Raw genomic sequence first — 17,566 nt, forward strand, 5'->3', positions numbered from 1 at the left:
AAATAAGATAAAATACATAAGATAGCAGTTAAGAAATATGCACAGTCAACATGAGATCACTTTAAAACAATCTGAAAGACACAAAAGTATATTTGAACAAATGTAAGTCAGCCTTTGCTCATAGATAGGACAACTCAAAATCACAAAGATAGTCAGTTCTTCCCAAGTTAATTTATACATTTAATGCACTTAAACTAAAAATACCGTCAAGGCTTTTTTTTTTTTTTTTTTTTGAGACAGAGTTTCGCTCCTGTTGTCCAGGCTGGAGTGCAGTGGCGTGATCTCAGCTCACTGCAACCTCCGCCTCCTGGGTTCAAGCAATGCTACTGCCTCAGCGTCTTGAGTAGCTGAGATTACAGGTGTGCACCACCGTGCCTGGCTAATTTTGTATTTTAAGTAGAGATGGGCTTTCTCCATGTTGGTCAGGCTGGTCTCAAACTCCCGACCTCAGGTGATCTGCCCACCTCGGCCTCCCAAAGTGCTGGGATTACAGGCGTGAGCCACTGTGCCTGGCCCCATCAAGGCCTTTTTCAATGGAGCTAGATAAGTAGATGCTAAAGTTCATCTAGAGAGGCAAATATGCAAGAATAGCCAGGAAAACAACAAAAAAGGAAAGCCACCAGGGGTAATAGCCTGGCTAAATTTTAAAACATGCTATAAAGACTATAAAACAGTGCAATATTGGCACATGAATAAATGGAGGCACCAGCAGAAAGGAACAGAAAGTCCAGAAATAACCCCAAATACATATGGAGATTTAGAATATAATAAAGGTAGGGTTTCCAATCCCTAGAGCAAAGGGTAGACTTTTTTTTTTTGAGACAAGGTCTCGCTCTGACTCCCAGGCTGGAGTACAGTGGCACGATCTCGGCTCACTGCCAGCTCTGCCTCCTGGATTCACGCCATTCTCCTGCCTCAGCCTCCCCAGTAGCTGGGACTACAGGCACCCGCCACCACACCCGGCTAATTTTTTTTTTTTTTTTTTTTTTTAGTAGAGACAGGGTTTCACTGTGTTAGCCAGGATGGTCTCGATCTCCTGACCTTGTGATCCACCCGCCTCAGCCTCCCAAAGTGCTGGGATTACAGGCGTGAGCCACTGCGCCCGGCCGTTTTTCTTTTTTTTTTTTTTTTGAGACAGAGGCTCACTCTGTCACCCAGATTGGAGTGCAGTGGTGTGATCTCAGCCCACTGCAACCTCTGCCTCCTGGGTTCCAGCAATTATTGTGCCTCAGTCTCTCGAGCAGCTGGGATTACAGACCCACATCACCATGCCTGGCTAATTTTTGTATTTTGGGTAGAAACAGCGTTTCGCCACGTTGGCCAGGCTGGTCTCAAACTCCTGACCTCAAGTGATCCACCTGCCTCGGCCTCGCAAAGTGCTGGGATTATAGGCATGAGCCACTGCACCCTGTGTGAAGGGTACACTTTTTAACAAGTGGTCCTGGGACAATCTGACAGACTTGTGGACAAAAAGATAAAATTGGACCCATACCTTTCATCAGACACAAGAATGAATTCCAAATGGATCAGGAATCTAAGTTTTAAAAATGAAATCCTTTAAGTACTAGAAATAAGTGGATGAATTCTTGTAAAACCTAGGCGTAAGGAAAGGTTCTCTAAACATGACACAAAAAACAAGAGGCAATAAAAAAAAGATTGATTTATTTGGCTACATAAAAATTTAAAAAATAAATAACTTTTGGGTCAGGTGTTGTGGCTTACACCTATAATCCTAGCACTTTGTGAGGCTGAGGCAGGCTGATCACTTGAGCCCAGGAGTTCAAGACCAGCCTGAGCAACATGGCAAAAACCTGTCTCTACAAAAAAAAAAAAAAAAAAAAATTAGCCAGGTGTAGTGGTGTATGCCTGTGATTCCAACAACTCAGGTGGCCGAGGTAGGAGGATCACTCGAGCCCAGAAGGTTGAGGCTGCAGTGAGTCATGATCACACCACTGCACTCCAGTCTGGGCAACAGAGGGAGACACTGTCTCAAAAAAAAATCCCACAAAAACCAACTTTTGGATGGCAAAAAAAATCATAAGCAAAATGAAAAGAAAAAATGACAAACTGGGTGGCAGTATTTGCAACAGATATCACAGATAAAGCACTAGTATTCTCTAATATGGTGGTCCCCAACCTTTTTGGCACTGGGAACCAGTTTCGTGGAAGATGATTTTTCCATGGATGAGGTGCAGGGGGATGGTTTTGGGATGATTCCAGTGCATTACATTTTTTGTGCTCTTTATTTCTATTATTATTATATTGTAATATATAATGACATAATTATACAATGCACGATAATGTAGAATCAGTGGGAGCCCTGAGCTTGTTTTCCAGTAACTAGATGATCCCATCTGGGGGTGATGGAGACAGAGACACCTGAAGTATGTTGCTTATGTCTGGTCTACTATTTAATCACTCTTTGGTTGCTGTCACTGCAGAAAACCCTGCTTCACAAAGATAGGATATTGGAACTGGAAGCAAGCTTTGCAGTGCTTTTGTGGCAATCTCAGGATATTCCACCTTGACTTTAATCCAGAACATACAGAGATGTGGAATTGTCTTGGACATACTTTTAAGGCCACCGGATGCAGCTGTACAATTGAAGTGCATCAGCTCACTTGTCACCGTGAAGCCTGCAGCTTGATTGTCTCTTGCCACTCACTGAGAGGGTTTTGATACAAGTCTGCAAGCAGTTGATTTATTATGGTCTCTGCAGTCAAACCTCTCTGCTAATCTTAATCTGTATTTGCAGCCGCTCCCCAGTGCTAGCAACACCACCTCAGCTCCACCTCAGATCATCAGGCCTTAGATTCTCATAAGGAGTACGCAACCTAGATCTCTTGCATGCGCAGTTCACAATAGGGCTCCTATGAGAATCTAATGCTGCCACTGATCTGACAGGAAGTGGAGCTCAGGTGGTAACGTGAGCTGTGGGGAGCGGCAGTAAATACAGAGGACGCTTTTCTAGCTTGCTTGCCCACCTGTCTGCCTGCTTCTTACCTCCTGCTGTGCAGCCTGGGGGTTGGGGGAGTGGGGCAGAGCTGGGGACCCTGCCCTAATAGATAAGAAACTCTTAACTTTTGAGTTAACTCAAAAGACATTAACTGGTAATTGACTGTGTATACACATGCACATGCACAGACACATGCCACTGTCCGTTGGTTAGGTTATAGTGAAACAGGTATCTCTGCGTGGCTGTATGCAGTAGTGGGGGTTCTGACAGAATCTGATAAAGCTACCAGTGTGTTTACCTTCTGGCTCAGCATCCCACTTCCAGCAATTTACCCTGAAGATATACCTCCAGCAATATAAAAATCTGTGTGAATAAGAGTGTTCATTATACTGTCCTTTTAGGAACTACCTAAATGCCTATACATAAGAGACTGGTTGAAGAGGCTGTGCTGCATCCACAGAATGGAGTCTGCTCAGCTTTAAGAAGAAATGAGGAGCTGGGTGCGGTGGCTCATGCCTGTAATTCCAGCACTTTGGGAGGCTGAGGCAGGCAGATCACAAGGTCAGGAGGTCGAGACCATCCTGGCTAACACGGTGAAACCCTATCTCTGCTAAAAATACAAAAAAAAAAAAAAAGCCAGGCGTGGTGGTGGGCACCTGTAGTTCCAGCTACTTGGGAGGCTGAGGCAGGAGAATGGCATGAACCCAGGATTCACGCCACTGCACTCCAGCCTGGGCAACAGAGTGAGACTCTGTCTCAAAAAAAGAAAAAATGAGGAAAAGCTCTATGAACTTATTTGCAGCCACTCCCGAGCACTAGCGACACCGCCTCAGCTCCACCTCAGATCATCAGGCCTTAGATTCTCATAAGGAGTACGCAACCTAGTGGTTCCGGGTATATTAAGTGTGTGGGGTAGGGGGACGGGGGAGACAAAAGAGTATCTACAAAATGGTAACTTTCTGTAAGGAAGACAAGGAAATAAGAAAATATGCATGTATCCATTCATTTGTACAAAAAGGAACACAGGAAGAATAAACCAGAAACGAATGTGATTTTGATTTGTGGTTTACAGAAAGGAGGTGGAGTGGGAGACCTAGGTAGAAGGAATGAGTAGGGGAGTGTGACACTTCTCAGGGTATACTTGTCTGTGTACAATTCCGACTCTGAACCTGGTTAAACAATGAAAAAAGAAAGATTGGTGGGGTTTGGGTGTGGGGGTAAAATGTAATATAGAAGTACAGTTAAACCTAACCTGATTTCAGACAAATAAAATAACCACACTAAAATAAAGGGGAAGAAAAAGGAACAAATCCAAGGAAATGTTCACTACAATATTTGAATCTATACCCTCAGGCTAAGGGCAAAAAGAACTGTAAACAAATATTGAACTCTAGTTAGTAAGTGTGATTTCACAGTAATATGGATCAGCACTGCTGAGACCACTTCCCCCTGTGTATTATGGCATTGAGCAAATGAATAAATAGTGTAGATAATGCGAGCCAGATTTCCCACTATTGGAGAAAGAATGTATGAATATAGAAAAGGAGGGGCTAGAATGAACCTTGTGGTATTGGATTGGATTGGAGTTTATGATGAACTTATGGTTTTCAAACTGGATGGATGGATGGATGGTGGTAGATGGATAGATTAGATAGAGAAAAAAGATGAAAATCTAGAGGAAGGAAGGAAGAAAGAAAGAAGGAAGGAGGGAAGGGAGGAAGGAGGGAGGGACAGATGGACGGAAGGAAATACAGTTGACCCTTGATTCATCAGGGGTATGAACTGCAAGGGTCTACTATACGTGGAATTTTTTCAACCAAAGCAGATTATTCTTGGGATGTGAAACCCATGTATATGGAGGGCCAATTTTTTGTGTACTCAGGTTCCACAGACCTCATTGTGGGACTTGGGAGGCAGTCTGGAACAAATCCTCCATGAATACCAAGGGACAATTATAATGCATATATACACCCTAGACACACATACACACATTTTCTATCTCTTTCTTAGCCCCAGTTTTGTTTTAAATACCATTTTTCACCAAAAGGAACCAGAGCTCCTTGGAGAAATGGCTGATTCCAGGGCGGGGGCTGAGAAAGTTCAAGATGAGCCTAGAACCTCTTATGCCTGAAAGTAGAGACCTCTTATGCTGAAAGATGACTGGGACACACCAGTGGGACCCAGGAGCCAGACTGAAGGAGCATTCACTTTCCAGATGTTTGGCAATTTGAGTATCAGAATAAATAATGATAGGAAGGCATACAATCTACTGAAATCATAAGAATCTGTAAGTTTACTCTGATATAAATAAATTAAAAGATAAATAATAAGTGGAGGGGAGAAGAAAAAGTTACTCCTTACAGTAGAACCCAACAAGTGAATATAGAAGAAATGGCTCAGAAAAATCTGTTTGGCAACCATCAAGTAAATAATTGAATCAAGTCCAGGTACGGTGGCTCACACCTGTAATCTCAGCACTTTGGGAGGCCGAGGCGGGCAGATCGCCTGAGGTCAGGAGTTAGAGACCAGCCTGGCCAACATGGAGAAACCCTGTCTGTACTAAAATACAAAAATTAGCTGGGCGTGGTGGTACACACCTGTAATGCCAGCTACTCGGGAGGCTGAGGCAGGAGAATCGCCTGAACCCAGGAGGCAGAGGTTGCAGTGAGTGGAGGCTGCGCCACTGCATTTCCAGCCTGGGTGACAGAGTGAGACTCTGTCTCAAAAAATAATAATAATAATTGATTCAAGCAGCCGGGCACAGTGGCTCACTTTGTAATCCCAGCACTTTGGGAGGCAGAGGCGGGCAGATCACGAGGTCAGGAGATCAAGACCATCCTGGCTAACATGGTGAAACTCCATCTCTACTAAAAATACAAAAAAATTAGCTGGGCGTGGTGGCGGGTGCCTGTAGTCCCAGCTACTTGGGAGGCTGAGGCAGGAGAATGGTGTGAACTCGGGAGGTGGAGCTTGCAGTGATCCGAGATCACGCCACTGCACTCCAGCCCAGGTGACAGAGCAAGACTCCATCTCCAAAAAAAATAAAATAAAAACAAAAATAATAATTGATTCAAGCAAGAATCATTCATGGATACTAAAACTAGTAGATTAAATTTCATGAGAAATAGATTTATCTCCCTGTAAGTGCTTATTAATTACAAAGGAAATTTAGTGGGAAAACCCAGCACAAACCACATAACCCTGGGGGTCAAAGTTAACATCCCCCATGTTAGGAGACAGCACTGCCCACCTCCCAGTGTCAGGCCCTGAGGTCACAACATTGCTTCCGTGTATTCCTGCTAGGAATGCACATCTGAGTCTTATGACGGGGGTATCAGATTATCTAAATCGAGGGACATAAGACAATAACTGCCCCTGCTCTTCCGAAAATGTCTGGATCATGAAAAACAAAAAGAAGACCCAGAAACTGAACCAGATTAAAGGAGACTAAGAAGCCGCGACAGCTCAATGCATCAGATGATCCTGGATTTGATCTCAGACCAGAAAAAAGAGCATTATTACTAGGACAATGGACACAATTTGAATACCCTCTATAGATGAGATCTGGGGTTGGCAAAGTTTGGCCCTTGGGCCAAATCTGGCCTGCTGCCAGTTTTCGTGCCACGTGAGAGCTAAGCATGTTTTTTACATTTTAAAGGGTCGGAAAAAAAAAGAATAAAATTTATATGACACTTTGGGAAAGGCAAAACTATAGAGATAGTAAAAATACCGGTGGTTGCCAAAGGGTTCGGGGAGGGGAAGGGATGAGGGATGAATAAGCGATGCACAGGGGGATTTTTAGGGCAGGGGAACTGTTCTGTGTGAGGCTGACACGGTGGCCACAAGATGCGGTGCGTTTATCAAAACCCACAGAACGTACAGCACAAAGCATGAACCCTAACAGAAGCAGTGAGCTGTGGTTAATAATCCTATACCAAGACTGCTTCAGAAATTGTAACAAATGGCCACACCACAGCAAGATGTGAATGATAAGGAAACTGTTGGGGAAGGGGACATATGGGAACTCTTTCTGCACAATTATTCTGTAAACCTAAAGTTGCTCTAAAAAAATAAAAAAGCCTATTAGTTAAAAGGAATATATTGTGATACGCGAACATTATGTAAAATTCAAATTTTTATGTCCATAAATGTTGAGACACAGGCATGGCTGCCTTTGCCCTCGGACGGCAGGTTTGAGCAATTGAGCACACAAACCATACGGCTGCAGAGCCTGCAGTATTTACTCTCTGACCTTTTATAGAAAATTCTGCTGACCTCTGGATTAGATAATAGTGCCGTTTCAGCCGGGTGTGGTGGCTCACGCCTGTAATCCCAGCACTTTGGGGGGCTGAGATGGGTGGATCACGAGGTCAGGAGTTCGAGACCAGCCAAACCAATGTGGTGAAACCCCATCTCTACTAAAAATACAAAAATTAGCCAGGCATGGTGGTGCATGCCTGTAATCCCAGCTACTCAGGAGGCTGAGGCAGGAGAATCGCTTGAACCCAGGAGGCGGAGGTTGCAGTGAGCCGAGATTGCGATTGCGCCACTGCACTCTAACCTGGGTGACAGAGTGAGACTCCATCTCAAAAAAAAAAGCCTAAAATAGCGTTGTAACAATGCTCTTGATTTCCATGATTGTACTATAATTAGGTAAGTTAAATCCTGGGTTTTAGGAAGCTACACAGAAGCATATAGGGATACAGAGACATTAGGGCTGCCACTCACTCTCAACTGGTTCAGAAAATAATGATGGACAAAACATATATGGTAAAAAGTGAACCTTTAGGAAATCTGGGTGCTCTGTGAAGGGCACGTAGGAATGCTTTGTACTCTTCTTATAACTTTAAGTCTGATATTATTTCTAAGTAAAAGGTTAAAAAGAAAAAAAGTATTAGAGACCTTACAACCAACCAGAACGTGATTTGAATTTCTGGTTTGCTTGCTGTGTGGCTTTATAGCAGTGGTTTTGCCTTTCTGAGACTGTGTCCTCTTGTCTGTGAGGAAGAACTTCTCAGCTTTGGAAGGCTTGGATGAGATCACGCACCTAAAATGCCACTCATGGCACAAAATATTGGCATGAATTCCAGGTGACCAGTTGAAACATCTACCTGGTGCCTGCAGAAACACTGTTCGCAGACGTCTGCTTGCTGTGTCTTCCACGTGAGTCGGTGTCCATCCTCTGAAATAGTGGCAGCACTTCCCAGTAGCAGACTCTCTTTAGGGGCAGATGACTTATGGTCAAGGCTTGTGGACACTCTCCACCAGGAGCCACTCCACACCCAGTTGTAAAAGATGGACATATTTATGAGATCTGACCAGCCTGAAAAGGGGGTTGAGAGGATTGTGTGGAGGATCTGGAGACTCCTGGCAGAGGAGTGAGGACAGACAGTCTGAGTACTGGTGTGTGGTGGTGCAGTGCAGGCTCGCCGCCAGAGGCAGGGATCTGCCATCAGGGCTACCACTGAGGTATAGCCACAGAGGTGGCTGTGGGCACCATAAATATTTCTCTCTATACAAGCTTCTTTGCTCATCTGTAAATTCTGTAATAGCACCAGTTTAAGGTAGAAGGCAGTGGATGCGCAGGCATTTAGTGTTTATGATGAAGTGTCAGGGTAAGAAACAGTGGCTTGTATTCACTTTGATTGGATAATACAGACCAACATCAGTAAACGCCTGATTTACCAGAAAGGAGCCTCATTCTGAAAGCTGAATCCACTGGGCTCCTTGGGAGCCATGAAATGATTTATTTAGCAGCAGTGTGAACGCTCTTATGCTGGACATGGGAAAGATTAGCCAAAAACGTAAGAAGGGCAGATATGCCAGGAGCTATGGAAATGAAGCGGGTGTCTCTAACAGAGGGCCTGACCCACAGGCATCACTCTGCTTCTGGGGAGCTCAGTGGGAGGACTGTGATGGCTCTGCTCTTTGAACAGTCCCGATTCCCGTGTTGCCTCCAACTGAAACATTCATCCTGTTCTATACCAAGAGCGGAAAGGGGGTATGATTTAAAGCATACCAACGGGGTGCATTGAGGAAAGGGCAGGCCGTAGTGTCAAATCCAGAATAGAATGGAAGAATATATCAATAAAACTGTTCTATTATCTGCCTGGGCACATCTCTGACCAACAGTGTTTCTAAGCAGTCACCTAAACAAAGTCAGCCAAAGGGCCAGTTCAACCAACTATGTGTAGCTTTGCTGAGTAGGTTCAGAGACGCTAGAACTGGAAGTGAAGATTCTGCATCCCCTGTTGCTAGTGTCACTTACAAGGTTTTTAGCCCACATAGAGATCATCTTAGTGTGTGTAGGTAGAAGTGATGAGGGATGGGTGCAGAGAGGAGAGGCGTCACCTATAGAATTTTTGAGGAGTCCTAAAACACACACATTTGTCCCCACCATTCCATTCTTTCCCTCCCTCTCCCCAGCTTCATCCCCAAGAGGAGGAGGTAAGGGGAGGCGCTGCTTATCTTCTGTCAGTAAGAAGTTTTGGGATCGACATGACAGGGACCACTTTGCAGATTCCATCATATTTCATTTTTACTGACACTGCACAAAGTGTTCCATTTTATAGGTGACTGGAGAGACTGAGAGAGATGGATTCCCCTACTCCATGTTCATATCAACACTGGGATTTGAGTTCAGATCGGTCCCATTCCCTGTCCGAGTCTCCACTCTGCTGTGATGTTTCTAAAGTTCCTTGGGAACCTTTCTGTAGCTGCTAGGAATAATATCCCCGGGGTCCCTGGCTAGGACCCTGCAGTGTCCTGGGGCAGCAACCTCAGCTTTGTGCTGTGGACCCTGCCGCCAGTTCAGAAGTCACCTGTCAGAAGTCGGGCCTCTTCTGCCCCTGACTGTGTCCCCATGCATTGCACAGCTGTCTCATGGGCCTTGCTCCATTTTACGGTGGAGGCGTTTTTAGCAGAAACCACTGTTCATTTTCTTTCAAAAAACAATATTGTGCATTCCTGCCTAGAAAATAGCTTAAAAAAATCAATCGTATTGTTAAAGTGTGACTTTAACAAAAATGAAGTATCTTGATATTTTAGCTTTTTAACTTTTTAGAAAGTGCTACTCAGATGTAATGGTTGGTTTTTACAATGTAATATGTGTTAAAAGTAGTTCTGAAATGAAGTTCGGCACCGCTTCCTTTGAACTAAGCAGAGGGCAGCAGGGTTATGAACAGTGGGAATTCATCTTCCAGTCAGCTTTTTTAAAATGAAAAATAACTCATGAACCTTCAGTGTGTGACTGCCTGGGGCCCCCTTCTCCCTCTTCCTCCCCACCTCCCATTGGCTTTCTTTTTCACTCATGAGAGTGTGTGTCTCTCTGAAAGCTAAGAACTGAGTCAGAGCTGAGAAAATTGGGGGGTAAAGAAGATAGCAAAGAGAAGCACAGACTGGTGCCAGGCCAGGACCATGAGCTGAGGAAGCCCCCCAGGCCCGAGGGAGACTTCAAGGTCGCCTCACGCCCACCCCATGCCAGACTGCTGCAGGGCACGATGTCTCAGACTTAGGAGGGTTTGGGGTGTGTTTTCCAGAGAAAGACTTTACAACATCTTTTAGAAAGGGAGGCCAGTCTGAGGTACAGCCCAGCTTCCAGAGGCCAGCTGCCCCCAGCGGCAGAATGCCAGCCCTCCGTGGCCTTGGCCTGTGCAGCATGGGACAGGCATAGCAGCCTGGGAAAGCTGCCTGCACTTGGCCGCCCTTTCTTTGCCAATCTGTGCTGGAAAGGAGGTTGCTCCACCAACTAGTGAACTGGCAGCTGCAAGCTTAATCCACTTACAGGTTGGGCTTAAATAAATCTTTTTTAAATAGCATTTATAAAATGAATGCACTACAATTATAAAAATATTGGAAAATTCAGTAAAGTATAAGAGAGAAATAAAAATCACTTGAAATCTTACCACCCAGAGATTATATAGAACAACATAAAGGAGACATTTAAATCATCATATAATTCTACTTCCACACTTCCACCTTTTTTTTTTTTTTTTGAGATGGAGTCTTGTTCTGTCACCTGGCTGGAGTGCAGTGGCACAGTCTTGGCTCACTGCAACCTCTGCCTCCCAGGTTCAAGCCATTTTCCTGCCTCAGCCTCCTGAGTAGCTGGGACTACAGGTGCACGCCACCATGCCCAGCTAATTTCTGTATTTTTAGTAGAGACGGGTTTCACCGTGTTGGCCAGGATGGTCTCGATCTCTTGCCTGCCTCGGCCTCCCAAAGTGTTGGGATTACAGGCGTGAGCCAACACGCCCAGCCTCTTCCACCTTCTTGAGATAACCACTGTTAATATGTGTCCTTCTTTTGAGACAGTGTCTTGCTCTATTGCCCAGGCCGGATTGCAGTGGCATGATCTTTGCTCACTGCAGCCTTGAACTCCCTGCCTCAAGTGATCCTCCCACCTCAGCCTCCCAAGTAGCTGGGACTACAGGTGCCCACCACCACGCCCAGCTAATTTTTTTGTATTTTTAGTAGAGACGGGGTTTCACCGTGTTACCAGGATGGTCTCAATCTCCTGACCTCGTAATCCGCCCGCCTCTGCCTCCCAAAGTGCTGGGATTACAGGCATGAGCCACCGTGCCCGGCCAATTGTCTTATTTCTTTTTAAAGCGGACCTTTCGGTCTTATACTTAGAAGTTCTGTATTTATGAATAGTCAATTACAATATTATATCTAAATGTAAAAATATGCTTTTTTCCAAAAATTCAAAATAAATTTTAAATCAAAAGGTTACCCAGCCTGGGCAACATGGCAAAACCCTGTCTCTACCAAAAAATACAAAAATTAGCCAGATGTGGTGGTATGAACCCATAGTGGTCCCAGCTATTCAGGAAGTTGAGGTGGGAGGATCCCTTGAGCCCTGGAGGTCCAGGCTATAGTGAGTCACTGCACTCTAGCTGAGATGACAGAATAAGACCCCATCTCAAAAGAAAAAAAAAAAAAGAAAGGTTCCCCATCATATTAAAGTTTTAAAATAAAAGAAAAAAATCTTAATATAGCCATCATTAACATTTTGTCTAATCTCCTTCCTGCCCTTTTTGAATTTTACATACTTGGAATAAAAGTATATGTAGTTTTTGGCCAGGCACGGTGGCTTACACCTGTAATCCCAGCACTTTGGGAGGCTGAAGCGGGAGGATCGCTTGAGGCCAGGAGTTCAAGACCAGCCTGGCCAACATGATGAAACCTCGTCTCTACTAAAAATACAAAAATTTGTTGGGCATGGTGGTGCACACCTGTAATCCCAGCTACTCGGGAGGCTGAGGCAGGAGAATTGCTTAAACCTGGGAGATGGAGGTTGCAGTGAGCTGAGATTCATGCCACTGCACTCTAGCCTGGGTGACAGAGTGAGACTGCGTCTCAAAAAAAAAAAAAAAAAGCATCTACAGTTTTGTATGCTGCTTTTTAATTTGACATACCAGTGCAAGCCTTTCTTCCATGTTGCTTATATAGTCTTCAGAACTATAATAATTTGATTACAAATTATTCCATTGACTTAATTTATCAGAATTTATTTAACCATTTGCTTAATAACAGTGAGGTTATTTCCATATTTTTACCTTTATAACACTATAGTGAATGTGGAGTATTTTCTTAGGTTCAGATTCCCAAAGTGGATGGACTTGGTCTGAATTTACATTTTTGTTCATTCGGATTTTTCATTAATTCATGCTGGCCTGTCTTAGGTTATTCCCAATCATTAAAGCTTAATCTTAAAGGACCATGTGACAATCAGGACAGTTCCACTGGCAGAGCCTCCATGGCTACTGGGCTGTCCTTAGTAACCAAAGTGGTCAGGAGGCTGTCTCGTTTGCAGAGTGACCCTTAGGGGGCTCCGGATGTTTCAGACTCAATACAAGAGTACAAAACAGAGCGCTTTTCTTGAGTGCTGCTTTGGTTCCACAGTGAATGCACTCGGCTGCCACTCACAGAAAGCTTTTATTCCACAACCTTTGCCAGCAAGGAAGGAAAATATACAGAATCAGGGAGGTAATCATTATGGAACCCCCCTCCTTTTTGTTTTTCCTTTTTCTTTTTGTAAGGACATCATCCGCTAAGGATGGAAATGCATTTATGGTTTCTCCTTTCTGCTAAAGCAAACTCAAGCAGCTTCATTTTCAGAAACGCAGAATTGACAAGGTTTATAAATGCTGCTTTGTGGACTGTGAGCCGTGCGGTTTGGCCCCAGAGTTATCTCAGATAGCACAAATAAATCTGGCGGCCTCCAGTTGTCTCAAAGAGCATTAGCTCCTTCCCTGGTTGTCTCCCTCCTTGTAGAATTTCCTCTTGGCCTTCAGCACAGACTCCCTCTTCTCATTAATATGCCCTGTTAACTGCTGCCAAACCTCTAGCAGTTTAGTGCATATGTTCCCTTAATCATTTCTCTTTGTTCTAGAAGTCTGTGTTTGGTTTCTGAACCAACCTTTTTCCTGCCCCTCCCATCACTGTCCCTGGCTATAGCCCATGACTGTCTACCGTCTACCGTCTACATGTTTATTTACAGAACATCCTAGATTGCCTTTGCGATCTGCTCATAACATGCTAAATCATCCCCTCGACCCCTGTCCCATCACCTCTAGAGCCCTGGGCCTTAGGAAGCCAGGTGGAGGGTTGCTGGACCCTCTAGAAAGCAGAGGTCCCTGAAAGACAATGTTAACTCCCTGCACAGACAAAGAGTCCTTCTTAGATTTTCTGCTGGTCCAACACAAGAAAAGGACGCTTTCTTCTTGGACCCAGTGGCGTACAGCACACTCGATCTCAATGAGTTATTCATGGTGTCCAAGAGAAATACTTCTGAGCTGTATTTCATGTGAGATGGAGTGGGCCTGGCACATGGGCGGCGAGGCCAGCCTGCTCGCCGAGAGCGTCCTGTGCCTGTTCCAGCAGCCGTGTGGGAAGACAGCTATCTCACCAGCTGAGCCCCTGCCCTGTGTGTCCTGAGGTCTTTTTAACACGTGAAGGGTCTTCTGGGCTCCTCCTGTCCTAACTGAGGTCTGCATGCGCCGTCAGACGGAGCTCTGTGAGCCATTGGTGCGCAGTGGACACTGTGTTGTTTCTCTTTGCTTTTAAGTATTTTTCTTCTCTTACCAAGTTCCAGCCATTTGTAAAGTTCCACCCAGTTTCTGTAGCTGGGAGGGGAGGATGGTAAGCTTCTCAGAGCATGGTCTTTCTTTAGCGCTCCTTTGTCTTCAGCAGGGCCACTGTGGAAGCCTGGAGACTTATTATTAGAAACTTTATGTTGTTACAAAATGCCAGCTCTTCCACATCCCTGTCCTAGCCGCTCCCCTCCTTCCAAAAAAGAAAAGAAAAGAAAAAAATCAAAGAGGTCCTCTCATCTGCACCGACAAAGTGGCCAAACCTGATCTTTGCTCTGTTGATGAATCCTACCTCGAACTGCGCCTGTGCAGCACCTGATCGGCAATTCCTGGGCGTGTAGAGAGGAACTGTCCTACCACGGGGTTAAAATAGGGAGAGTGCAGCTTGCAGGAAATTCTCAGAGTGGGGGTTTTTTGTGTGATTTTTTTTCTTTCCTTTTTTTGAAAAACAGTTAATATCGACTCATTTGGTGGGGATGTAATGCACTTTTCTACCTATCCCCCAAAGGAAAGTTTGTATTCTTTTCAATGAAACCATTTTAAAAGCAGGACTGAAGCCGAAAACGATGCAGAGTTCTCTTGCGTCCTCAGAAGGTGTGGATTTATTTACCATAGTTAAATCATAATTAGTTCTCAGGGGATAGTGTGTCTTTTAAACGGCTTTATTGCCACCATATTGGTTTTCTGAATAATCAGAAACTTCTGTTATGATTGTGTTCTAGTGTTCGAACAGAAACGCACCCTAAGTAGGAACAAATGTCAGGAATTGCTAGTTGTCACTTGAAGAAGGTACACACATTGGGGGTGGGGGGAGAAAGAACTTGGCAGGATATTCTGATGAAATAGAATCTAACCAAGTCTTAAATAAATGGAGTAACAGCTCAGGCAGGTACACACGCCCCCTCCCATGCTCTTTTTTGATGTTAAAAGGTGCTTTCTTCATCTCTTTCATTCTCACGACCCAGGTTAGAAAGGAGGGTGATATCCCTCCTGGCTCCACATTCCTGAAGGCCAGTGGAACCAAAGTTGGCCCTTCCGTGGCCACACACCCTCAGATGCATGCAAACCCTGTCCCGCCTGTGTGAGCCGTTGGTGCCGTGTGCGTGTCCATGTCTGGCCTAACCAGTCTTTCCCCCTCTTCACAGGTTTATGTTTCAGACACCGCAGGAAATGGGCTTAATAGCAATCGCGGCTCGGCAGACCCAGGGCAAAGGTCAGTCATCTTTTGTGATCGTTGCTGTTACTTTTGTTTTCTAAACTCTGCAACTCTTGTGGCCCAGGAGCCCATTGAATGTGTGTGCTGATCATCCGGGGCACTCAAGTTAGTAGCTTCTGTTTTCATAACTGCCTGGAATGGAGGAAGAGGAAGAGGGAAGCAGTGATCAGAAGGTTCACCCTTAGTAGAACTAAAGCATTCTGTCAAATTATAATGCTTATGAATCACTGGACATTTGCCTGTGATGGCAAATGTGACCTACATCAATTCTGGGCTTTGCAATTTGGGGATCGTCACTGTGCTCTAGAGACATTTATTTTCCTGAAGGTTCTCCATAAGGAGCCTTCTGTGTCTGTACTGAGCGTCATGTGGGAGGCCTTCTGCGTGCCAGTTCTCACCCCAGCTGGCCCTGGGCTTGCATGTACATGGTGGGCTCTGCATCAGTGCCCATTCACACAGTGACCACAGAGAAGCAGAGCGCTGCCCAGGGCTCCACCACCTGCAGACCCCAGAGGCGAGAGCCCACATCCTCCCAGACCCATCTGGGGTCTCACCCTGTACAGGGGCTGCTCCACGGGGCTTGGACCCTCCCTGCCCCAGCCAGTGCCAGGCTCACCCACATGTGCTTCTCACTCTCACAGCCTCTTATGACTTTTTCATAAGAACCACAGAAATAAGAAATCTGCTGTTCTCCACTTCTTTCTCCTGAACATGTCTTTCAAACATAATTCAAATGGAAACAAAAATGTTTTTGTCAAAAGCTATGGATCTCAATATGTGGATTTTTTTTTTTTTGAAAAAGACATTCAAGAAGAACTTTGATGAACTCTACCTCTCATTTGGATTCTTCTGTTTTTCTAACTTCAGTTTTAAGAAAAGTAGGCCAGGCACAGTGGCTCATGCCTATAATCCCAGCACTTTGAGAGGCCAAGGCAGAAGATCACTTGAGCCCAGGAGTTCAAGACCAGCTGGGACAACTTAGCAAGACCCATCTCTTAAAAAAATACAAAAATTGGCCGGGCATGGTGGTACTCACCTGTAGTCCCAACTACTTGGGAGCCTGAGGTGGGAGCATCACTTGAGCCCAGTGAGCTGTAATCGCGCCACTGCATTCCAGCCTAGGCAACAGAGCAAGACCCTGTCTCAAAAAAGAAAAGGAAGAAAGAAAGAAAGTAAAGAAAAATAACAACTCAGTTAATATCAGGAATCCCTTTTTAAACAGCTTTATTGAAATATAATTCCTCCATTTAAAATGTGGCTGGACGTGGTGGCTCATGCCTGTAATCCCAACACTTTGGGAGGCCGAGGCGGGCAGATAACTTGAAGTCAGGAGTTCAAGACCAGCCTGGCCAACATGGTGAAACCCTGTCTCTACTAAAAATACAAAACTTACCTGGGAATGGTGGCGGGCACCTTAATCCTGGTTACTTGGGAGGCTGAGGCAGGAGAATCACTTGAACCTGGGAGGCAGAGGTTGCAGTGAGCTGAGATCACACGCACTGCACTCCAACCTGGGTGGCATAGCAAGACTCCATCTTAAAAAATAATAATAAAAATAAATAAGTAAAGTATACAGCTCTGTGGCTCTTATTTAATGACATATTTGCTGGGCTGAGCAACCATTGCCACAATAGGAATTGCTTCTAAACAGTGGCTTCCAGGACCTTTCATGGATCAGTATAGATTCAGTTCAGTTTCCCAATGTCTGTGTTTGCCTTCATGACCATATGGTGGGAATTAAGCCTATAGTCACATTCAGACGCTGTAAGACTCTGAGTCATCAAGGCACAAATGACATGCTCACAGAAGCAGAACATTATGCTAATTATTGGAAACTTTTTCAGCAACAGAGCTTCAGATTTTAAAAAGCTTTTCTTTTATTAAGCCCATAATATAATAAGCATTGTAATGCCATAAGCATTGTAATAGGTCCAGGTTTATTTGAGTGTGTGGCCCTGGCATGACGTGTGTCTGCGTCTGTCCACGTGGCAAGGTAGCGTATTTCCCACTGTGGCCTGTGTTCCAGGACGGGGAGGGAATGCGTGGCTGAGCCCTGTGGGATGTGCTCTTTCTACTCTGCTCATCTCCATTCCACTGAGATCCCAGCTGGGACAGAGGATCCCGTTTGTACAGCATCTGATGTCCGTGGCTGTCGTGGAAGCAGTGAGGTCCATTCCCGAGTATCAGGTAGGTACAGTTCAGTCATCCTCCATGTCCCTGGGATGCATGCAGAATCCAGCTTATTCTCGTTTGTAGCATGTGCTTGCATAATTGGTGGCTGTAGAACCTCAGCCTACC

At 45.0% G+C, this 17,566-nt stretch overlaps 1 protein-coding gene across 7 annotated transcripts in view; it reads left to right on the forward strand.

Moving 5' to 3' along the window:
* Positions 1 to 17,566, forward strand: part of HLCS (holocarboxylase synthetase) — a 241,208-nt gene that overhangs the window by 209,739 nt on the left and 13,903 nt on the right. For all 7 annotated transcript variants that reach the window (XM_032176144.2, XM_032176141.2, XM_058428068.1 and 4 more), the window contains exons 7-8: positions 15,198 to 15,265; positions 17,295 to 17,455. In XM_032176144.2, coding sequence (XP_032032035.1) covers positions 15,198 to 15,265; positions 17,295 to 17,455 — 229 coding nt within the window. The remainder of the gene's footprint in view (positions 1 to 15,197; positions 15,266 to 17,294; positions 17,456 to 17,566) is intronic.

Source organism: Hylobates moloch, unplaced genomic scaffold (genome assembly GCF_009828535.3).
Source record: "Hylobates moloch isolate HMO894 unplaced genomic scaffold, HMol_V3 SCAFFOLD_14, whole genome shotgun sequence".
In the NCBI taxonomy this organism is placed as follows: Eukaryota; Metazoa; Chordata; class Mammalia; order Primates; family Hylobatidae; genus Hylobates; species Hylobates moloch.